Genomic DNA, 24333 nt, shown 5'->3' with positions numbered 1-24333 from the left:
GACTACTGGTACCAACTTCCAGACTAATAATTTGACAGGGGGCAGCTGATAGTTTCACAGAACTCTTCGGCTTTTCTGAGCTTTCTGAAATTTTAATCCCATATCTTCTCCCTATTTTCTCCTTTTAGAGTGGTCAAGTGGAAATAATGATTTCTAATTAAGTAAAAAAGAAATTAAGCTACATGCCAGTGAAAAGATCCTAAAAATGAATGTGGTAAAGGTACTGGAGATACACAGTGCCTCGTTCTAAATATGGTTGGACTTCTACAATATGAGCTGGAGAGGGAAAGGGACTCTGCAGTGCCCCGGTTGGCCTATCATTCCAATTTTCAGGACTCTCAGACTCTGTACAAAAAAGAAGCCATTGAAATGAGAAACCCCTGTCACATGGGCTATTAAAAAAGGACTGGAGAACATTCTGTAGAGCATAATCTTGCGTAGGCCGAGAGACTTAGAGAAAGAATTCTTTGGGTTTTTTTGCTCTTCTGGTTTCTTTTTCTCTGTCTCAGTGTGTCTGAATATTCCAGAAGACTGAGAGAATCTCTGAGAGTAGTTTTAGATCAAGAAGTCAGTGCTGATTATCTGTTTCAAATACACCCTATAATATCTGGTTGTTTATTATCCAATAAAACAGAGGGCAGAACAAACAAAGTGCTGTAGAATCAGGCACTAAAAATCTCTTTTCACTAAAACCAATGATACGGTTCTCCAGTGAGTTAATTTGAGTTGGTATTTCTAATCTAACACAGATTATAAGAACACCCACAGGGACCTACTGTGGTGTTCTGTAGCTATGCAATATAGGCACACGTATTATTGTTGTTGGCTTCAGACAAATAAATACAAAGCCTGACTATCTGAATCTTATTCTTAATTGTCCCTGTGCTTCTGAAGGCAGAATATGTGATAGACCACAGGGTCTGTATTCAGTGATTCAAAGGGACACCTCCATCAGCTGTTAATAATGCTAGGATTACAAAGATGAGGTACTCATACTGACCTAAGAACTGACTTTTGGATAGATACTTGGAAGATATTAATGCTGGGATCTTTTCTACCTTTCTGACGAGGTGGTAACAGTAGCTGACGCCTAGAAGGCACAACCAGAAAAAATGCACAGGGGACACCAGATGCAGTTTCTTCGCAACTTATTCCTTAGAAGGTGATTAAACGTCAACATTTTAAAGAAGGAATAAGTAGTTCTAGAAGATGCGCTTTAAAGACATTTTTGGGGTAAATTATGTGGCTTGTCCTTGGGATGTCAGAAGAGGTGACCTTAGGTAGACTATTCCTGCTGTTTGAGACTTGCTCTGCTTCTCCATGTTATCAATTCTTTCAGGGGAAGGCAGAGTCATTTGCTTTGCCTTCAGGATGTTCCCATTACTTGTAGTTCTGTTGTAAGACAGTATTTCTAATTACAGCTGCAGTCACCTGTAGGATTCAAAAAGCTTTTTTTTTTGCTTTCCTCTGACACATAATTACCTTCTATGTTTCTGAACCATATGCCTGTCTCTCCCTGACTAATCTTTGAAGTGTGAGAGCTGGCTCACAGTTGGAGAAAAGTTACTGAAATAGCAGGGCCAGTGCCCTGAAGAGATATGGAAGATTTTTTTGAGGGGTATCTGCCTGGCTTGTGTCACTGGTAACCTCTTGTTTTTATAGACTGCTAGACAGGACATTACGAAAGAGTTAGATGAGGTTGGCTGAGATTCCTGGGAGCTTAGCTTTATTCTGCAGCCAGGGAACTATGAACGGACTGGCACTGGTGTCTCACCTCTTCTATTCCCTGGGGACTAGAGATCCCTCAGGTACAGGCAGCAGAAAACACAAATATACAGAAGTTTTTGCTTTTGCTTGTGGCAGGCCCATCAAATTTTGTGCTTTACACATGACTTGCTCGTCTACTTTTTCTTCTCTCCACCATCATGGTCATCTATAGTATCAGTAACTCTCACATTTAGAGCATGATGCCACAGCTTTTCTTTGTTTCTTTTATGCCATGAAGCAGATGTTACTCCTCAGTCTGCCAGGCAATTGTGTCTGATGTACAAAGCCCTGAGGTACAAGGGAAAGCGCGGTGGTCAGCTGGTTCCAGGGAGCTCTTGCTTCACCCCAGCTGCAGCCTCCTGCCACACTCCCTCTTGCTCGACATCACCCAATGCTCAAGGCGTGCTCCCACTGTGGGACTTGACACTGAGAAACTATACACACCAGGCAATTAAAAAGTTGAAAGATCAACAACTCATGTATAACCTGTTCTGGCTGGGCACCGTGGCACCGTGAAGGCAGAGGACAAGGGAGAGAGTAAAAAGAAATGCTGTGCTAAGGCTATAATTGATTTTACCTTTTATTTTTAAAGCACATTTTAAAGCTGCTATGAAAACCAAATAAATACATGAATAGACACAAAACTAGGGAGACCTCAGTGCCATTACATACTTCCTGTGTGACCAGCAATGTAAAATACTCAGTTCTACTTGCATTATCCACACTGGCTGTTTCTCTCATTAAAAGTAAATTACTCAGGCTAAGAAAAGTATAAAAATGCAAATCTTGCTCTACTGAAGTTAATGACAAATCTCTTATTGACTTATATGGGGTAAGTTTCAAGGATGTTGTAAATACCTATAAAACAGGGCAGTGATGAGCAGATGATCTCAGCATGAAAAGCTATATTCAACTCTCGGTCTGTGGCTCTAGCCAGTCATACTAGTCCAGATGTTTACATGACAGACTGCTGATTTAGAATTACTGTATTACTAATTATAAATGCTAGATTAGGTATGCTGAGGTTTTCAAGTTCTGGCTCATGGTCTTCTCTGGTGTTGGGTATAAGAAAGATTCAAGCAATAATCATTTGGTATCAGAATAGGATAATGTAAAAAGTCTGTGCAAATATATTTAAAGTGTATTCAACATGTTTTAAATACAGGCTTTGAAAGAAATCATGGAATTACAGTTCTGTTTTATACCAAGAGCACTGTTACTTACACTGTTGCTGATTATTTTCCTTGTTTGTCTTAAAATTATTTCAGGAAGGTAATAAAAGTAAACTGATTTATTATCTGACAGCCTCAGTCCAGGTTTTGATAAAAAAACAGAAGCTGCTATAGGTGTGCACAAATGCCCCAAATTCAGACCAATCACACTCATTACTTTATCTAAATTTGGCTGTTGATTACTTTTATCTTGTAGTTCTCCTTTGGTTCTAGACTGATTCATAAGGCTGCTGGGTTGTTGGTCTTTTTTTTTGTCTTCTCTTCTTTCTACCTACCTTCTCTGAGACCACTCTCAGGAAAAATACTCAGGAAGGCCCAAGACCCCTAGCTGGGAACAGCTGGGGTCTGAGATGTGGCCTTCAGCTTTGTTAATCCTTGCCTCCTGCAAGAGGTCACATCACATAAAGTATGACCATGTTGCTCTCCCATTTGAGAAGCCATCTGACAAGGTGGGAATGGGCAATGAGACCTGTGCTGCCTGGGAAAAATGTGTCTGGGGCAGACCTGGAGCACTTTGGTGCACAATGCTGGGTAACTACAAGGTTTGGACAGGCTTTGTGCTGAGTCTGCTCTGTAAGTAGAAATGAAGGCTTTGGTCTGGAAGAGTGTAAGTCAGACATTTTTCCCAATACAAAAAGTGTTCCATGGTAAAAGCTAAAGGAATGAGATTGGTAACTTACCACAGAAGAAAATATAACCTTGATTTATGAACCCAGCCAGTAGAGATGGTGTGACAATGTAACCAGAGATGTAGGGCAATGCAAACATGAAGTAACCACCTATTTTGCTCTAGGCTTTAACAGACCTCGTATTTTATTTCCATTTGAAAGAGTAATCTTTATAGTCCATTTGACCACTGCCCTTTGTTCTCTCAGCTCATCCCTCTGATGAAGAGTTAGTGCCCTTATCAGGCAAGGTTTCAGGTAATGCTTCAGTTTTATAGCCTCAGCCTTTCCATGAGCAAACATTCACAGCAACCTTTAGCCTTTCTCCTTTCTTGAGCTTTGCTGTTGCTAGTTTTTCACAAACAGAAGTGCCACCTAGTACATTGGAGGAGTGGTCAGAAGTGAAGGCAGGGAGGGGGATAGGGAAGTGCCTGAGCAAAGGATTGTACAGCCTATCTTTGAATCTACAGTGTGGAGAACTATTTTTTTCCTATCCAGGAACAAAACCAATGTAGAACGTCTGAAAGAAAGAGGGTTGGAAGAGAAAAAGAAAAGAGAGAGCACAAACAATGGGTCTAAACTGAGCAATAATGAAGCAACGGGTGTTGGGTCGGGCCCTTTGGCCTTTGTTTTTCTCTCTTCAGCTGCTGCAGCAAGTTGGTTCAAATGAGTGTAGCGAAAAAAATTATGTGATCAATGTGATGCTCATGAATTACTTTGACTTCCCATCAACTAATGGAAATTTGCAATTAGCTGTGGAGCAAGCCTTGAAAATGGTACAAGAAGAATTCCAGAGGACAGGTAAGGTAACGGGTGTTGGTTATCCCTCTCCTGCTGTGGTTTCTTGTCGGATTTTGTGCCACAGGTTTCTACCTATCTGATCTTCAGCAAACTGCCCCTCTGACAGGCTTCTTGCCTGTCCATTCAGCTTATGTAGATCTTACAGAAAAAATGACCTCCCTCTGTAAAAACAGAAGTGCTCTACCAATGGGCAGAACCATATTTGCTTTCATGGTGTTTGGGCAGACTCTCCCTACATGCTTTTCTGGAGATGTTCAGTTGGGATTGGGGACATGGGAATCTCTGAACTGGGTCAGACAAGACCAGTGATCCATGTAGTGCAGTAACTGGGATGCCCTCGCTTCCTGTCCTGGCTGGATTATCCTTTACTTTCTGAAAATAATTTTCCTCTTCACTCCATTTGCTGATTGCATTATGACTTGAAGTGTGAAGTGTGAAGAATATGCAGTCCATATGTTTTTCCGTCATTCAGAGTCTCTGCAGATTATGCTTTTATTAATTTGATATCTTACCTTTCCTTTCAATATGACCAATCTACTGTCACTCTCTAGAATATAATGGGAAAAAGACTTTCCAAAGAAATTATACCTGTTCTCTTTCTGCCCTCTAGTTGAAGAGATTTTGTCCAATTTTATCGGAAAGTGGTCTCTCGGTTACTTCCTACAAAGCCTTAAAAATGTCTCTAATAATGGTCAACACTAAAAGTACTTTGTATTGAAAGTACTAACACTCAGCTGAAGAAGTCGGCAGTCCACACTGGAGCAAATTTCACATCTCAAGTCTCATCCCAAGCAGTGGGGGTTAGGTGGTAGGTGGAGTTTCTAGCAACTTTTTGATGGGAGACACCCTAACATAAGACTGCTGAGACCTGTGCCAGAAGAAGAGGGATACAATGTATTAGCAGTTATCTGCAGCTCATGATGCTGTTTACTTTTACATTTGCATTACAGGAAAAAATGTTACTGTCAATGCCCTCTTCCACAACTTCACATCATCACTCTATGTCTCACAAGGCTGTCGTACCAGCACCTGTGAAGGTGTGCAGCTCATCAGGGAAATTTATGTGAGTAGCAGGCTTAAGAAGACAAGACTTTCTGTGCGTGTGTGTCTCTGTCTTTCCTTATTAACTTTTGATCCTGTTGTTCAGTTCCAAATAAATTTGATAGGGAAGTGAAGTTTTCAAACAGAAGTTTTCAGACCTGTAGGTTTTGTGAATACAAGCAGTCAAATACTGGAGACAGATTCTATGAATGCTTCCTGGAGGTTGTCATTAGGCATTTGGTGGCGGAGCAGGCTAAAGCAGCCTTCTGCTTCAGGCTCCTTTTCCTATGCTAAAGTTGTTCTCTTTGTGTGGCCACAGAGCCACAGCTATCCATTAAAAAAAACCCCAGGACAACCAACTAAAAAAAAAAAAATGCAACCCAAGACCCAAACACTCAAATGGCCCAAGCGAAGCAAAAAAGGTCTATTTCCAACTGGATCAGACCGTATTCTGGTTCACCATTGGTTTACACAAATACACAGAGAGCTGTGGCAGAGATTATTAGGCTGGCGCTGGTACCAAAGAAATGCAAATGCGGCTATGCCCAGAGGGCAAAGATGAAGTGCTCACTTTATACTAGAAATCACAGAAGTAATGTGGGAGAAACTACGTGAATACCCTAATACGGGGAAAAGTTTCAGATAGAATTGATGCCTTACAGAAGCTGTGTTTCAGTGGATTTTCTCGTCTAATAACTGTCAAGCTTTGTCAATCCAATGTGAATTCTCAAATCTACCAATGTATGAGCACATGCTATAGTCTTTGTTAAGAAAAAGCCCCTCACAACACACAAAGCTAGTTGTCAGGCCTCGTTTGGTGGTCATGGAAGGATTTTTTTTTCATACAGGTTTCATATGCACATATCTAATATTTTTTCTTATACACAATATCTTGTAATTCCAACCCCTCTGTGTCCTGCAAATGTAAGCACTGTTGGGGTGTGTAAATTCATATGTGCAATTGTAACACTTGCAACATTTAAATCCTAATTTGCTGTCTGTCTCTTAATGAAGGTCATATGCACAGGCACTATTCTGTCCTCTGCCTTTTCTTAGCTTTCTGTTATTCCTTCCTCCTTCACTCTAGGTTTGTTCTTTTAATCTTTCTGTAGCTCCTTTGCTACTCTGTTCTTGCTTTTGCTGGGTAAATTTTGTGACTCCTTCTCAAATCCTAAAGTTTTCTTCATTCTCCCATCCTCCTCTCTCTGCCAGTCCTCTGCACTGTCCCCACTACTGACCCTTTCTGATCTCTTGCAGAATAATGGCACACTTGGCTGTGTTGTCATAGGACCTGCATGCACTTATGCCACCTACCAGATGGTCTCGTAAGTACCACTTCTTCCCTCTGACATTGTAATGTTAAAGATATCAACTGCTGAACAAAGTTGTTTTGTGTACAACAAGCTAGCAGAGACATTGGGGTTTAGGATACATGGCACTCCTCAAGGTCTGCAGTCAAGGCAGTAAGACTCTTATGCATAGCCACTCTGTTTGGTAGGGAGAAGAAAATGCCCTTTCAAAGCCTTTTGATGAAATTCCATTGCTAGCAGGGAAACTTCTAATTGTTGACAGTAAGTTGACTGATTGATTAAGGGCTCAAAAGATTTAACCCTTCAGCAGCTGCAGCAGGAAAGAGATGTTAGCTTGAGGCATGTAGACATTGCATTACTGCAGCAACAGGGGTCCTTGTGGGTGGGTGTTCAGTCACTGAGAGAGGCCTCAGCTACATGTATCAAGAGAAGACCCAAAAACCCCAACCGTCTTCAGTAAAGAGTGTTTAGATAGGGAGCAGCCAGTTTAATCCTAACTCTTCTGCCTGAGGAATTATTCCTGGAGAATGAATGTCTCTACTATTGTATTATACATGAACCCGTATAATTCTATTCTATAGTATATTACACATTATGTTCATTCTCAGATATTAGGAAAAGTGTAAGCTGAATCTGCAGACTTCTAGCAGAAATCAGTTAACGCCCCCCATCAGTCATTACATACAAATCCATATTGTTGTCCATGCGAATCATTTCTCTTTTTAAACCTTCATAGCCTTTTGGTTTCACTGAGAGATACTGGGAAGATTGAGACACTTTTACCTCAAGCTTTATCTGCTTTTAGCTCTATACTTTTCTTTGAGTGGGATGACCAGAAGTGAATACAATGTTACTAGCGAGTGCATGTGATTGATTTATAGAAGAATCAAAAGAATAAGTCTTACATATCTTTAGCACCAAGGTAAATATTTTGCAACATACCCCATTTTATTCATTGTGCCTCCTAACTTTATGTTTGCTTTTCTATCTGCTGGATATGGAGCTGCCCAGAATGATGCCAAAGTCTTTTCCTCGGACTCTGACACTGTTAAACCAGTAAAAAATATGAATAGCGGAAGTTTATGCACAGCAATGAAGAACACTAACAAACAGGCAGCTGGCTTTTGCCCATGGTGCAATAGCTTTGTGAATCAGAACAAGTACCTTACTTTACAGCACTTTAAGTGCGGGGAAGGTGCTGTGGGGAGGGTGCCATGGGCAGCAGGGAGGGATTGCACAGGGCCTGCAGCAGCCTGGCTGCTCCTGTGCTTTGCTGCCACTCTCCAGGTTTCATCTATGGCTTGTCAAATGGACATTAAGTGACAATGAGTGTTAACTGCAAGAGCACAGCGGCTGCTGGGATGTTGCAACAGAACGGTGGAAGTAACAAGTGTGGTTTGGCATTAGCCTCACTGTCTGCCTCCAACTTCTTCACCATCTCTAATTCAGGAGAACATTGGGCAATGATTAATTGGATGAAATTTAACAAATCCAAATGCCAGATTCTGCACCTAGGGTGGAGTAATGCCAGGCACAGGTATAAACTGGGAGAAGAGTGACTGAAAAGCTGCCCTGCAGAAAGGGATGTGGGGGTGCTGGTCAACAGCAGGCTCAGTAAGAGTCAGCAGTGTGCCCTGGCAGCTAAGGGGGCAAACCACACCCTGGGGTCCATCAAACACAGCATAACCAGCCAGTCAAAAGACATGATTATCCTTCTACATTCAGTGTTGGTGTAGCCTCACCTCGAGTACTGTGTGCAGTTCTGGATCCTTGAATGCATCCAGAGCAGGGCAACAAAGCTGGTGAAGGGGCTGGAAGGCATGTCCTGTGAGGAGTGGCTGAGGACTTTGGGCATGCCTAGTTTGTAGAAAAGGAGTCTGAGGGGTCCCCTCATTGCTCTCTAGAGCTTCCTGAGGAGGGGAAGTTGAGAGGGAGGTGCTCATCTCTTTCTGGTATCCAGTGACAGGACATGTGGGAATGGTTCAAAGCTGTGCCAGGTGAAATTTAGTCTGGACATTAGGAAGCATTTTTTTACCGAGAGGGTGGTTCAACACTGGAACAAGCTTCCTAGAGTGGTTTTCGATGCCCAAAGTCTGTCACTGTTTAAAAGACATTTGAACCATGCCCTTAATAACATGCTTTAGCTTTTGGTCAGCCTGAATGGGTCAGGCAGCTGGAGTAGATGATTGTTGTGGGTCCCTTCCAACTGAAATTAATTCAATTCAATTCAATTCAATTCAATTCTATTCTATTCTATTCTATTCTATTCTATTCTATTCTATTCTATTCTATTCTATTCTATTCTATTCTATTCTAAAGTCAGACAGGAAACTGCCTGTTTCATTAGTGAAATACTGTCCCTGGCATTATTATTACATCATCTGTTTCTGTTGCAACAAGTATAAACCCTGTAATTTGGTAAGTGAGCTTTATCTGGAAAATAGTTTTGTCACAATAATGCCAACAGCTCTAATGGCCATGTTTTTTTGTAGGCAAAATTCCATGTCATAAAAACCACTGCATTTATTGTATGGTAAATACAATATCTAAAATATTTTGAGTCTAATCTGTTAAGATTGCAGCATCTAGGAAAATACTTTCACCCTTAAAAACTTATTGTCTCTGTGGATAAAAAAATATCTTTGTTTTACAAATTCCCTGCCAGCAGAGGGTTGCCTTAGTCTTCCTCCCTGACTGCTGCTGTTGTTCAGCTCCTAAAATATGCCATAGTGAAATTAAAAGACTTTGCCTTTGAATTGTAGAGGTAAAGCTTTTTTGATGGCAAAAAGCTGTCACCCTCCATCACTGCCCCAATGAAGAGATCAAATCTATCCCATGTTAATGGCAGCCGGGGAACAGAATCAGATGGGTCCTTGAGCCTTTTGACTCCTGTCATAGCCCTTGGGCTGAAACGGTGCATGGTACCCAAAATGGCACAGGGAAATGGGGGCAGTGAAAGAAGTTGTGTGGGCTGGTTCAACAGGGCTTTTCAGTGTCAGTACTGACTTGAAATATGCTTGTGTTCTTGAGGACCCTCTGTTTCAGGTTCAAATTGCTGTTAAACTAATGCAGGGCACAAAAGGAGAGGGAGCCAAGGATGGAAGTCTTATTGTAGCTGCCTTGGTGCAACAGCAATCCATTCAGACTTGTCCTCTTGTCTCTCTCTTCAGAGTTGAAACAATACTGAGCCTGCCTCTGATCTCTGTAGGGAGTTTTGGACTGTCCTGTGACAACAAAGTAAACCTAACCCGCCTTCTGACCCCAGCCAGGAAAGTGAATGAATTCTTCTACTATTTTTGGAAAGAATCTCAGCTGCCGTTCAAAACCACACCCTGGGAATCTGTCTACCTTTACAAGAGGAATGAAAACTCGGAGGCCTGCCTCTGGTAAGATCTGGATCCAACTCTGACCCAGCTGTTGATAAACTCCATCTCCATCCTCGGACGTAGTTCTTGCAGGCTGCCCTTTGAGTCCTACATTTTGGGATGTGCCTTAAAACTACCAAGAAATGAGAGAAGGAAAAGATCAATTATACCCTTTAGCTGTACTGCATATCTGAATGGTTCACTTGGTCTACTTTTAAGTATTCTCAAGCCTTGGCTTTTCCTGTGGACAGCATAGCCGCCATGTTGTCCCTGCTGAAAATACCTGTTTACTGCATCCTTGGTGTAAATAGTGTGACATGAAAGGCTCCTCCATCAGGGTGTCCACAGATGCCTTTTTAGGTCAGGGATCTTACCAAGCTCTTGTAATGCTTCTCCACATTAATGGCTTCAATCTGTGGGTACTACTGTTACTCCAAAACATTTTCCAAGTTCAAACTGTATCCTTCTTTGAACAAAATGACGCCCAATGATTGCAGAGTTTAAGCTATGCTCTCACCAATTTGGAGCAAAGGAGAGAGTTTTCACTTTGTGACCTGAAACATGAGCCTGTGCTTGATTCTCAAGAACACTGAGTTTTCTCCCTGCCTAAAATCGAAGGCTGTTTTTGGTCAAATAGACTCTTTAATATACTGATATTTATCATTTTTCTTCAGTTATTGACTCATTTAATTTTAAGCTCATGTGAGTGTTTCTATGCTCCTTTGATTTTTTTTCCAAGTTTGGGACATAACATGCTGATTAATTAAAAAAAAATTGTTTCTCCTACTAATTTTATAAATTAAGCTCAAAAGGTGCCAAGAATTCATGGAAATAATGATTATTTACCCTTCCAGTTCATAACCTGAGGAACTTGCAGAATTTATTACTGTATTGGCTTCAGAATAATGTAAGCATGTACTTACAGAATATTTTGTATACAGATTTTACTTTTTTTTTCTGAATTAAGAGGCCTAAAAACTGATCTCCAGTTCATTGTTTTGTAGATATTTAGGGACTTTTATTGTTTCCTCCTTCTTTTTTAATATAGATAGCAACTTGATCACATGATGTAATTGTTATGATTACCTCTCTTTGATGCTTTGAATCATCAGTGCATTTTGCTTATCTCTTACTACAATTCCTTTTTCTTCACGTTTGCAGCTATAATTGCCAATGCACTACACACACTTTAGCTAAATCCCTTTAATCCTGCAGTTCTCATACCTTTCAGGGAAGTCAATGCATGTAAGTTATTTTCCCAAGTGTTTCTTACCTTGTCTTTATTAATACTTCTGTTCAGGACCTTCTTTATGACTTCAGAATTGTTCAAGCTCCTTTTCTTTATTGTTGAATTAACAAAAATTTTTAACTTAATTTTGTATCTCTGCCCATTTTTCATCCTAATATAGTTGTAAAAATGCATCTCATTCCACTTTAAGAGAAACTGTCAGCTTGAAGGTTTTTGGACTGTCAAATTGAAAAACCCCTATTTTTTCTAAAGCACAAATACTGTAAGAGCTAATTTTTATCCCCATATTTGTATAAAAATAAGTGAATACCCACAGTGATAGCAAAATCAGGTTATGTCTCAACTATGCATATGTTTCTGTAAATTAATGGTTAATGATTCTGTTCCTGAAAAAAAACAGAGGAAAAGATATTTAGTAGTTTACAGGACTAGGATAGCTGTGTTGCTAGATCAAAAGTTAAGCAGTTTGAAAACAGATTTATTCTTCTCTTACAGTCAGGGTACATGTGTGGTTTTTATCTCAGTTCTTTCTACAGCTCCCATTTACTCCTTTGAACCTTCACGTGTGTCTTCTAAGATTACCGTAAAACAGCAGAGCTTCCTGGCTCTGCCTCCCAGTTAGTCTCACTTACTGTAATTTCCCCATATCCCTGATTTATTTTCTTAGTTGTTAATGTCTTAGTACATCACTGTATTATCCAAACCCATCCTTTGCACAGTCAGGATCAAATACCTTTGGGTGACTTTCCAAACACTTCTAAGTCTTTCATGCTCTGTATTGATTTTCTCTCCTCTATTGCTAAAAAAAAAAAATGTTCCATACTGCCTTACAAACACTCTTGCGTGCTGTGAACAGCCTATCTTTTGGCTTATAAGCCTAAATTTTGGCTTATTTAGGAGAATGTGAGGAGTTAGCAATTTTCTGACAATATCTCTTCTCCCTTGTGTCAGGTACATGAATGCGCTAGATGCTGGAATCACACACTTCTCTGAAACACTGAAAGTCAAGTTGATTTTAAGGACTCCAGAACAGCTTAAAAAAACTGTGAAAGATCCAAACCGGAAAAGCAATGGTAAGGGGCGGCTGAGGGTGTACTCTCCCCTGCAGGTAAGTTGCTTTTCCCGGGAAATCAGACTTACCCCTTAGTTACATTTTAGGGATAGTCTTTTCCACATAAATGGTGGAGAAACACAGATATACCATTTCACATGAATGCAAACATAAAATGGCACAAAGTTCCTAGATTCCTCTCTCTATCCCCTTAAAATATGGGGGAATATCCTGGTTCAGAGAGCTTTTTGGGTGAATTATCCCATCCAGGCACAAGTTCCATTCTATGAAAGATTCAGAAATTGAGGAATCACAACTCCTGCTAAGAAGGGCCTTAGATACTACAAGAATGCTTAGCGCTCTACCATTCCTGTGTTTGCAGCCCTGGTACATATATAGGCCTCATTTGTGCGATCAAGGGGCACTTCTTCTGGAAGCGAACCATCTAAACTAGAAAAATGGATGAGTAAATACCTCATCTTCTCCTAAGACTAAGCACCTGGCATCAGCAGGCTGAGTGAGTGCAAGAGTAATAAGTAAGCCAATGAAAGTATTACTTGAATGCCATTTGACTTAGAAATGTTCACATTCAGTAGCCTGTACTGCATCAGAACTGCAAAAGCTTCTTTGAGTGAGATAATGGTAGTGCTCTGATGCAATCAAACATAAAATTGTGCAGATGTTGAGGCACCTTTCTCCACTTTCCCTCAAATATCCCCGTCTTAGTGCAGAGAGGCTGTAGCTTTGCACCTGGGTCCCAGCATAGTGCAGGTAATGTTCCTCAGCCCAACATTGCTCTGCTGCCCGCTACTCAAGCATGGGGGCAGCAGGCAAATGTCCTCTTCTTGTCTGTACCTTTCACCAATCTGTCTCCATTTTTGCCCAATCTGTAGTGATCATCATGTGTGGCTCTCCAGCCGATGTCCGCACAGACCTAGGGACGGAGGAAGTGGATAAGGACATTGTTATCATCCTGATAGATCTCTTCAAGTAAAGTATCACCTTTGCTTTTCCTCTTTTCTCTGCGGTTTGCTGGAAGATAGAGATAATGGAAACAGTCTGAGTGGAACTGTTCTGTTGCAGAAATGCTCTCTCACAAAATGTTTTCCATTGCCATCTTTCCTTACGTCTTGCCATTTATCTAAGCTGCTTAGTGTTTAATTCATTGCACATCCTCGACAACATCCCCTTTAGTTCATATAATATTTTAATAAGGCAGTGACAGAGCAGGTAGTGTTAATGTCATCCTGTGGACTCCTCAGTGCAGGATGCCATGAGAGAACCACAGAGTCCAAAGCCAGAAGCTGTTCATATGAGATATTGTACATTTTTCATACACTCTGATGACCCAAACAATTATGTAAATGTATCTTACAGTATATTTTTCTAGGCTCCATTTATTCAATTTTTAAATGATTTAAAAGTGGTACAACTGTCCCTTCCACTTTAACTCTTCCTCTTTATAACTGCCTCTTCAACATCTTTTTAACTACATAAATCTAACTTTCCAGAGATGTTTCTTAGTATACAGCCTAGAGTTTTCTGTTGTTCAATTTAATCTTTATATTACCAATTATAAAATCTTTATAGATGAGGACTGATATAAACCGGCCTTATCAATGGTACCTCAAAGTTTATTTCACTGCTGATGTAGCAAAAGAATTCATTAACTTCCAGGGCCTGTGGGACTTCCCAGCCCTTGCATCTAACACTGACCTTGACAGGGCAGGGCTAAGGCACTTTGGATTAATGACTTCAGTCGTTTAACCTTTGGGTCCAAACTGGAGACTGTGGTTCAAGATCTAACAGGATCTTCTCTGTGCTGTACACCTTCAAGTTCACCATATGTGTTGTTCAGAGGTCCTTGTAAGACCTTCAGGCTTTCCACCACTTTATCCAGGCACTAGGAATCCCCAGTTGCTTTTCCTGAGGCAACTGGCCACAATTCCTGTTTCTTTGCAAATACACAATGGAGACTAAGTATGTGTGTGCTTTTACTTAGGTGAGGGTGATTAGGGGCTTCTCTGCTGTGATATGCATCCTTCTGACATACCCAGCTGCCTCAGCCCATCTTACTTATATTTGCTATTTACCTGATTTTGCTGAATATCTCAAATCATGTTCTTATTCTTAAAACAGAAACAAAACACAGACACATGTGTTAGATCCAAACTGAAGCTGCAGGAGAAGACAGTAAGCAAGGTCCCATGCTTCTCCAGGAGTCAAGTCCCTCAGACAAAGTGATGGATTTAAATTTTCTTCAGCTCTTAGACCTCTGGCAGACAGAACACAAACACAGTTTTTAAGCCTCCCTCAGGGTAGGTGGGATGCTGCAGGATTATCCAGTCTGGTGGACTCTAATGAAGTTTCCTTTTCACCTGGCTAGTTCAGTCCAAGCCTGAATGAAAAGCACTTTGAAGTTCTTCAGAGTGAAAAGGGCAATGTAGAAGTCAGATGTTTCAGGGAAAGGCAGGATCCCATCTAATGGCTATGGAGCGGAGTCTGTGGTCTCTAAAAATTTTTAATACAGTACTGACTGAAAAAATAAAATGATGACCGAATATGAATAACAAGAGAAGGCTCATACAATTTTTTTTCTCAATCTAGCTAGAGCAATGACAGATGCTGCCACTTGACACTGATATCTATTGCTAAATTCCTCTGTAACATGTGAATCCAGTGGTTGCCAGTCTGTGAAGCACTTCCAGATGGCCTGTCAGGGTGATGAAATCAAAGATATCTGAAAGCTACAACATTTTCTGCTTGTTTTAGCATACTTTTCAAGTTCACATAGTTTCCTCTCATTTTCCTAGCTCACTGAATTAAACAAATAAATCAATAAGCTTCTCTCTGCACTCTCAGATTGTTTCATGCCCTCCCATTAAATGTTTTTAGAGCAAATCCTGCTGTGATCAAATCTAGCAGGAAATATCAAAACTAGAAGTACACGCAGAAGAGTACAGAAGAGGTCAGCAACATGCACAATAAGATGAAGAAACTACAGATTGCAGCACTGTGGGTTGCAAGAAGGATCTCAAAATATAAACAGGACAGAAACCAGTTACAATAATAACAATAATTCACTGCAACCTTTGAGTTTCAGATTGTCAGATTGCTTTGATATTATCTTTTAATGTAGTTAAGCACAGAAGCTGGCATCAGGGAATGAACAACATGAAGAGTTTTGTTCACGGTGAAATTTTATTTTTAGAACTACTGTAAATAACAGTGCTGCTGGTGAGAGGAGAGTGATTCTGTCATGGTTACCATTGCCGCTGTTGCTGATTGTTCATGGGGTTCTTGTGCTTTGCTTTGCAGTAACACGTACTTCAGGAACAACAACTCAGCCCGTTACATGCAGAATGTTCTTGTCCTGACTCTGCCACCAGCTAGTTACAACCTGAATACCATAAAGACTGAGGACGCTGCCCTGGTAACCACACTATTTTATATCTGATTATTGCATTCAGTTAATTCATGTTCATGCACTAGGAAATGAAAACTAAAAATGCAGCTGTAATCATTCCCCATCATGCTTCTATGCTGACATTTTCTTACATTATCACAGGATGACATTTTGTCCTGCTGTAATGATGAAAAATATAATATCATAAGGCAAACATGCAGGCTTTCATATTCCTGCTTTGTGAAGTTCAACTCAAGCTTTTAATTTGGTCTGCAAGTGTCATGTTCACGGGGTGTGAGGGAGACTTAGAGGTACACGGCCTTCTGACTCCACATCTGAGTGACTGACAATCTTATATGTAGCTGCAAGGCATCACTGAAGGAAAAATCTATAGGTGTGGTTGAGCTGTGAGCATGGAAAGTTCAAGACTACTAACTGTTGACTGAATTTTGTATGCAGGCATGTATAAGCAGCGGCAACCATTGCTGTTTCTGGCCACAGGCTTTCCAGTTAAACTTCAACAACAGGGACTCTTTTTTTTCTGTAGGAAATATGTATTTCTTTAATTTCCTGAAAAGCAGAAACTATGCAAACCCTGTATCTGCTCAGTGAAACTGGTACTCCTGCCATCTGCCCAGGAAATAGACTCTACATGTAGAGCTCCTCCCAGGATTTGTGGCTTTGAGCTCCAGCTCTCCAGCAGGCAGCCTGAAGCCTCTGGCTGGATTTACAGGCCTTCCAGATCCCGCAGCCTGGGCTCAACACTTTTTGTGTGCCAGCTCTATGGCAGGCTGCTGGAAACTCTGGCACAGGTCCTTGCCCCTGAGCTGTGGCCATCTGGAAGTTCAGACTTCCTGGCACCACACTGGATCCAAAGTCAGGGGCATTGGGTCCCACTGAGTAGACCTGGCCAGAACCTACAGTGTAGGATTTCTTGGATCCTTTGTGCCAGGATCAGCATGCCACGGCTTTACACTGGCCTCTCACAAGTTTTCACCACCCTGTCTTCATACAACAAATATATGTTTTGTTTACCTTTATTTTTCCAAGCAAGAGCACTGATGTGGCATTGCCCATCTACTCACACAGTGTTCGGCAGATTCTGATCTTCGATGCTGAAGTTTTTGACAAATAGAGACCACCAAAGATGTTGTAGCTTTAAGGCAGAAAAATGAATCCTCAAATTGCTGTTTTCCTTTTTCTCCTGTTCTAGATGGAAGATGACTTTTTTGTTGGCTATTTTAATGCAGTCTTGCTGTTTGGACATATCCTGAAGAAATTTATCTCCTCCCAACGCCCAGTGTCACCTGCTAGTTTCATCAACGAATTCCGAAATACCACTTTTCAAGGTAGAAAAAGTACAGTCCTGTATAAGGTTCACTAAATTGATGAAGGGAAAGAAATCTGTTTTTAAGCACTCTTAGGATAAGTCACTTCTGCACTAAACAAACCCAAGCCCTTCAATGAGTTTTATTCCTACTCTTTTTTTCTTTTCCTATACTTTTTTTCCAAGAATGTTATCTTCAATATTAGCAGAAGCACTACACACCAGTTGTGTAGAATCACCTCAGTGCATGCAACACATAAGAGGTAGAATGTCAAAATGATGATCATTTGAAATATTGCAATTAGCAACATACTGTTTTGAGGACCAGACTCCTTTCTGGGCTGTTGCATCATTCCTGCTGCTCTGAAGTACAAAGCAGATTTAAAGAATATTGCTGTCTAAGGAAGGGTGGGGGAAGGTGGAGAAAGTTTTCCAGCCAGCAGAGATGGAAGACAGGGACAAGGACCCGAAGCTGGTGTCATTCTTTTGACAAAAAGCTCAACTCTCAATAGGGAGACTATTTGGAGAATGAGAAAGGAGCTCGAAGACTGAAGCATGTAGGTGGGTTTCAGAGTGCGTGCTTCCTTCAGAAGCAACCTGGCATTCAGGCTGTTTATTCATGACTGTGGCATTTCTAAGCTTTCCCCCAAAGGTCTAGTCTTGACTTGAGGCCAGCACATATGAAATACGATGGATGTTCAAAATTACTCTGAAGTCCACTTAGCTAAGCTTTAATGAAGCAGTTTCCACCTTTTTCCAGTTTACGAAGCCATCGTAGGCCTGGGTGCCTGCAGTGTGAGTATAAGCCATCTGGCAATGGGTTGGCTTTTCTTAGTCAACTTTCTTGTTCCTCTCGCAGGTTGTCTAGCACCAGTGGGATTTTGTAGGGCACAGGCTTAAAATCACAGAATTTGAACATTAGGAAAAGACAGAGGCAAGACTTACACAAAGAAGTGACATTACCTCTCTGGGAGCAAAGCCCCAGCTGTCACTTCATATCAGAGATCTGTACCAAAATGATGACTCAAAGCTTTGTGTTTTTACATCCCACCTGCTTTCAGCAAACGCAGGTGTAGAAGTTTCCCAGTCTTTCCTAATATGGACTAACAGGTTTTGGACTTATCTTTGCTTTAACTGTGGTATCCCAAACCTAGCAAGATATAGTTTCCTCCTGGAGACAGCATCCTTTTTTGAATATCAGTAAACTCATCTCTTCACTCTAAATTTGAAGGGTAAGTTGCACAAACTTCTTATCTGAAATAAATCTTTCAGTGTAATGCCCCACATTAGTTATAGGTTTAGTTTTAAAAAGAAGTCCTAGAAGTGAAAGATGTTGAACTACCTTCATTCTTTCTTGTGCTGGAGGCTGATAGAGTAGGGAGTTCATACAATAATTATTTTGATATTAAGAAGGTGGACCATGAAAAACTTAGCATCAGTTTTTGAGGTGAAAAGGGAGAAGGTAATTCCCAAACTAAAATAATGATGATGCTGAACTTCAGGGAAAATAAAATAACTCGTCAGCAACAGCAGCAAAATAGCAATCTGAAGTTCATCAAAAAGACTCTCCAGCAAAAAGAAGGGAAAAAAATGAAGGCGAGACTTTCAGGAGTGGTGGGTGTTGGCTAAGCTTGTGCTTTTGTTGAAATGACTGACTTAATGAGAGGGAAGCCAAGCCAGACTGAGGGACTTACGAAGTTCCACCTTAAAATCCTTGGAATGTGCTACACAGGCAATTTTTCCATCTGTACATTTGCTGACATACAGAGGCAGGAGGTTCAAGGGAAAAAGAACCTGGTTAAAATAATGTTATTAGCTCTCAAAAGAGTAAAGGGAATGAAAATACCCCTGTATTTCCTTTCTTGCTGATAGATTCAAACTGCAGGTGGAAACAGGCAATTTCCCTTCTCACTTCTGAAATGGCCCCTTCAAGGGAGGTTACTCTGACATTCCTGGTATCCTGAAGAAACCTGACAAATACCTTTTCTATAGCTAAAGGGAGACTTTCCTTGTCAGTGCAGTCGGTTCAACACCTTTTATTGGATTTTGTAGAGTAAATGTAGCATGCTATTAAGGGAGAAGTAGTGCCACACTAAGCTGATATATATTTTAGCGTGTACCTGAAGATGAAAAATATCCCAAGCATCGGAAATCTTTTTATTTATCCCATCCTTCCTGCCACATATTTGTGTTTCTGAGAACACAAGCCCTCTGACTAATTCCTTGTGTCCGCAGGTGTACTGGGTCCTGTAACTCTAGATGAATTTGGAGACATTGATAACAATTTGACACTGCTGTACACGTCACAGACTGCAAATCATGTACGTATGCCCAGGGAGCAACTATTTGACGTTATATATGAAAGGAGACACAAAATGCCCTGTACTATTGCATAAGAATGATGAAAATAACTACAGCAGAATTGGTGGCGTGCCAAGGCATGCTGTGTATGCCAGGAGGGGGTCATGAGAGGTGTGCTGGAGACTGACAGAATTGATGTCATCTGATGATTCAGTAAGTGAAGTGCAGCTGGCATTTTGTGGGACTGATACATTTCTTTTCAGAGAGAGGGGAGGGATGAGGAAGAATATGGCAGCCAAACATATGGCTAAGCCGAGGAATGCACCACTGTAGCAGAGTGAGAATTACCTTGAGTTTGGGCAATATGTTTATTAAGGGTAGTTTGAAGCAAGGGACAAAAGAGAGAGAGCACAGCTGCTGACTGCATTTCTTCCCTCCTACACCCATAGTTCAGAACTCTTCTGTATTACGACACTCACAAGAACAAAACACACACGGTGACTACCAGTCCGGATTTTGTCTGGAAGAACCACAAGCTGCCCAGTGACACGCCAGGCACTGGTGAGAATCTCATTAAACCTACCTATTCCTTGAAGGCAAGTCACACAGTTCTAAGATCCACCTGCTCTGCAATCCAGCAAGTTACCTTCACACTGCCCCCATCCAGTGATGCCAGGAGCTGGGGGCATAACAACATCTTCCCTTCTCCTGCCCCAGCCCGCCATGTTCTCTGTGTCCAGCCCAATTCTAAACCTGCATTTCTGTTTAGGCGCTACTAAGTCTTTTACAGACTCCCTACTGTGCCGGTGATTGTGGGGAATACCATGGCATGTTTTGGAAGAGGTCATCCGCACACATAAAAGCTTCACCAGAAGACGGTGGTGGTGTGAATTGTTTGAAAGACTGTTCAGAAAAAGCAGCAGAGTTAAGGTTATGAGTTACCTGACTTTGCATTTCTGAATCACTGATGCAGCACAGTGGCTCCTGCTTGTCCCTTTATCCTTGTTGTAGGGAGCTGGGGAGAGGGCACAATACTCTGCAGATTCAGGGTGCTTCTCTGGAGGGGTCTCTTAGACGAGCTGGCTCTTTGCAGAAAGACAATGGTAAACTAGGTGATTGCTATGTCTCCACTCAAACTTTAAACCTGAAATTCCAGAAATAACCACCTCCTTTTCCTTTGAGTTTTTGGTGACTCCTGGATATAACAGTTGAACGCCCTTGTAATTCAGCATAGCAAAGTACAGCCTTGTCAGTCTGAGCACACCGGGATTGTGTCCCCATGTAGGCTGCTGCCACATGGTGATTTGCAATGGAAAGGTATATTCTTCAGGTTATGGTGTGCAGGATAAAAAATATTGCAGTGGCAGTGGGTGGAAGTGTTAGTGCACAGTGGGCTAGTTTTCACATGAGTCATTCTCATCAGTGAGTGTCCAAAGATACCACTGTTAAAGGACTCCATTATTTTGCTGTACTGCTTACCTCCACTAGGTGATATTACAATGCAAACAATAACTGGAGGAACAAACACCTTCTGATAACTAAAAATCCATTCACAGTAAGGTGGTTGGTGGATTCAAACACTTTTGTTCCTCAGCAAAGTAAATCAGATGGCTTCAGCTTAGGGCTTGCTGCTTGGCCCCAGCCTTCTCAGCGTTGCTCCAGTCCCATTCTCATTCATCCGCACGGTGTTGCCAGAGGATCTCTGTATCTTTAAAACATTCCCCTGAATACATCCTTGTTTGAAGCTGCTGTACACAGGCAAAAGAAAAATGTTTGGGAATTGCAGAAAGCCAGTGTCTACAAACTAGTAGGCTAACAGCACTTAATGGAGGCCTGACTTTGTGGCCAAGCTATACCAAATCAAAGTAAACCCACTTCCCACACGTACTTGATTACTTTGTTTTAACTTTTTTTTTTTTAAAATAAACCTTCCTTCAGGGTGAGTCTAAACAAATACATTCCCCTAAAGGGCAACTTTTTACAGACAAAGTTTAAGTAGGCCAAAGCCAGTCAAAACTTTCCAACCAGAAACATGTTTTTCCTCCAGGGAGGTGAACAAACACAGCAACCAGAGCTCTGCTCCTTCCTAAGCTGTAACTGAGACCAGCCGACCCAGTCCTCCTGGCATCCCTTAAGAAAAAGGGCTTAATCCACATTTTTCCATTATTCAGAAAGTCTGAATCCTCACTCTAAACATGGATAAGGCGAGCCTTAAATGCACAAACGTTTCTGGTTCCAGAGGACCTGAAAACAGTTAATTCGTGATGCGCTCTCTGTTTGTGTGTTGTAATACTGAGAGCCAGCAGGTGGCAGCAGAGCCTCAGGAACGGGAAATGGCAGCCCCACGGTGCTTCCATGCGCAGCTTCAACCTGCTGATTGTAAGCTGCAGGCCACTACAAAGCTGAAGTTTTAGAGAAGTCGTAGGAAATGGCTTTGCACATTTTCATCTATATGTCGTTTTATAGTCATAACTTAGTGTCCTTCCTTGGTGGAGGGAAACGGTAGTACTGACAGTTTTCAGTGGCGAGCATCAGACTAAGTTACTAGGGGGCCCTGAGGCTGATGCTGGGATGAACACACAGGAAGAAGGTGGGGAGACATGATCCACAGAACAAAAAATCAAAGCCAGAAAGCTGGGTCCAAAATCCAGAGTTCCTAAATGGAATTCTATGTCAGATGCAGATATTTATACTGGTACATTCAAAATCCCTGCCCAGCTGGTGTTTGATTCTGGAGGTAGCTAGTGTGTGTCTTGTTGCTTTTTATTTATTTATTTATCTTTACACTTTATAATTTTCCTGTGTGCCTTGATTTCTGTTTCTGGGCACACACATTAACCTCAGTAAGACTGAGTAGCTTGGCTCTTTTACTATCCATAACCAACATAGCAATCTGTGAAACGGGATTCTCCTCTGCCTTCTTTGCCTGCAACACTTGCTCAGTAGAGTAGGTACACTCTAGACATGTGGTCACCAGACGAAGCTCTGCACTAATGGTCTGTTGCTCTTCAAAGGAATTTGGTGGCTGAAACTTCCCTTCCTAGTATCCCTGAGCTCCAAAAACTGACCCAAGACAGGCTTCAGTTCACTTTTCCACATTAAGACAACCAAAATTACAACCTTAAATAATCAGTTCCCGGTCTTGCCAGTTCTGCCTGCCTGCTCAGGACTAGGACCCTCATGTGCTCTGTGATTTTGGGTCTAAGTCCTCAGATGCCTGAACAACCCGATTTTCAAATTGTTTGGCACCTGGCAGCTTCCAAGGACACTAATCTGGCAGCTTTCTGATGCATCAGATAAATTTCCCTCTATAGCATACAAATTTCATACTGAAGAGTAGAGTCCCCTCAGTACCACTTGTCATCCCAACACAGTGTCTACAAACGTGTTCAGAAATGAGTCCACAATCTCCAAAGCTCTGTCTACAACAACTACAGAATCACTTTAAACAACTGGGCCAATAAGGGGAGAACCCAGCTACGAAATGTTGAAAAATCTATGTATGTTAAAAGCTCTACCACGATTTTCATCTTGACCTCTACTTGGATAACAAGTTCTTGTGAGAAATGCCTTTCAAAAACACAAGTGGCTGTACTCTGTATCAGCTGAAATTCTGGGTGGAAGCTGTGGTCTTCAGGTGTATCCCATTCTGAAGCAAATTATATTGGTAAAGACTCTGTGTGACAAAGGTATGGGTAGATGCGCAAAATTCACTGTCAAAGAGGCATGTCTTTCTCACTGGGTGGGTAGCCAGCAGGATAGGAACCGAAAAGATGTATTTTATAAAGCCTGAATCAGAAAGTCATCATGAGTATTGTGTTTTATGATAAAAACTGTGAGGACCAAACCTGTGTTCCCCAGTTCAGAGAAAGCCTTATCCAAATAAGTCAATGAGGAGCCCATTTTGCATTAAGCCCTGGGTATGCTGGGGGAAAACAATGTTTCCTGCCTGCCCGTGACTCTGATTTCAAATGGTTGACTGCTTACCCTATTTACATCCCTGTCCCACAGAGAGCAAGGCAAACCCAAGGTTTGCCTCCACCATCCACTCTTAAGAACTTACTGAAAGGAAAAACTTGGCTGTTTCAATTTTAAAAATGTGGTTACTAAGAAAAGCCAGCTTTATTCCTAGACTATCCTAGCTTTTTTAAAGAGGAGAACATCTGGAAACTGCTGCTGAGCTGATGTGAGATTTAGTGTGGTTAAATTTACCTCCCACCTGGGTGTCCTTACAGAGTGCCCATGTTTCTGGGTCATGCTTCATTCTGCAGTGAAAGAGGCAGGCATGTGTCTCTAGGCAGTGCTGAACTTTGGTAAAGTCTCTCAATTTGGATGTGACCAAAGAATATCCCTGCTCAGCTAATGTGACTTGCACATGTGTGGGTGAGGGTAATTTCTTAAATATAATATTGCTTTTATTGTCCTATGTCAAGTTGTTGTATTTTTTTTTCTGCAGGCCCACACAGCTTGACCATTGCTGTCTTTACACTCACAGGAATTGTGATTCTGGTTCTCATCATCTCTTTGCTGATTCTAAGGTACCAACACATTTGGCCCTCTGTTTGTCCTTGAACCGTTTTCCTCCTAGGGCAATGCCTTTGATCTCTCCTTGAAGAGCCATTCATTATCTTACCTTACATACCTGGGTGGTTACCCTCAGTGTGAAGTCTTCAGTATATATGCCAAGTAGTGTTTGCATCCATAGTATTGTTATGTCAGGCTAATAATCAAGGGAGAAGATGCAGCAAGAATCTTCCATCTGCTAAGAAACTTTGATTCCTATACATGCACAGAAACATATGTCTCGGACCAATCTTC

The 24333-nt window shown here is 41.4% G+C and overlaps 1 protein-coding gene across 1 annotated transcript in view; it reads left to right on the top strand.

Annotated features, from left to right (window-relative positions):
* Positions 1–4066: 4066 nt before the first annotated feature.
* GUCY2C (guanylate cyclase 2C) overlaps positions 4067–24333 on the top strand; it is a 45775-nt gene continuing 25508 nt past the window's right edge. The window contains exons 1-11 of the mRNA XM_064459590.1: positions 4067–4465; positions 5416–5528; positions 6764–6831; positions 9987–10202; positions 12382–12503; positions 13375–13471; positions 15800–15914; positions 17101–17236; positions 19450–19535; positions 19965–20076; positions 23972–24053. Of these exons, the coding sequence (XP_064315660.1) occupies positions 4255–4465; positions 5416–5528; positions 6764–6831; positions 9987–10202; positions 12382–12503; positions 13375–13471; positions 15800–15914; positions 17101–17236; positions 19450–19535; positions 19965–20076; positions 23972–24053 (1358 nt within the window). The 5' untranslated portion in view covers positions 4067–4254. The remainder of the gene's footprint in view (positions 4466–5415; positions 5529–6763; positions 6832–9986; positions 10203–12381; positions 12504–13374; positions 13472–15799; positions 15915–17100; positions 17237–19449; positions 19536–19964; positions 20077–23971; positions 24054–24333) is intronic.

This window comes from Phalacrocorax carbo, chromosome 1, assembly GCF_963921805.1.
Source record: "Phalacrocorax carbo chromosome 1, bPhaCar2.1, whole genome shotgun sequence".
In the NCBI taxonomy this organism is placed as follows: Eukaryota; Metazoa; Chordata; class Aves; order Suliformes; family Phalacrocoracidae; genus Phalacrocorax; species Phalacrocorax carbo.
This window is presented reverse-complemented; position numbering and strand designations above follow the sequence as displayed.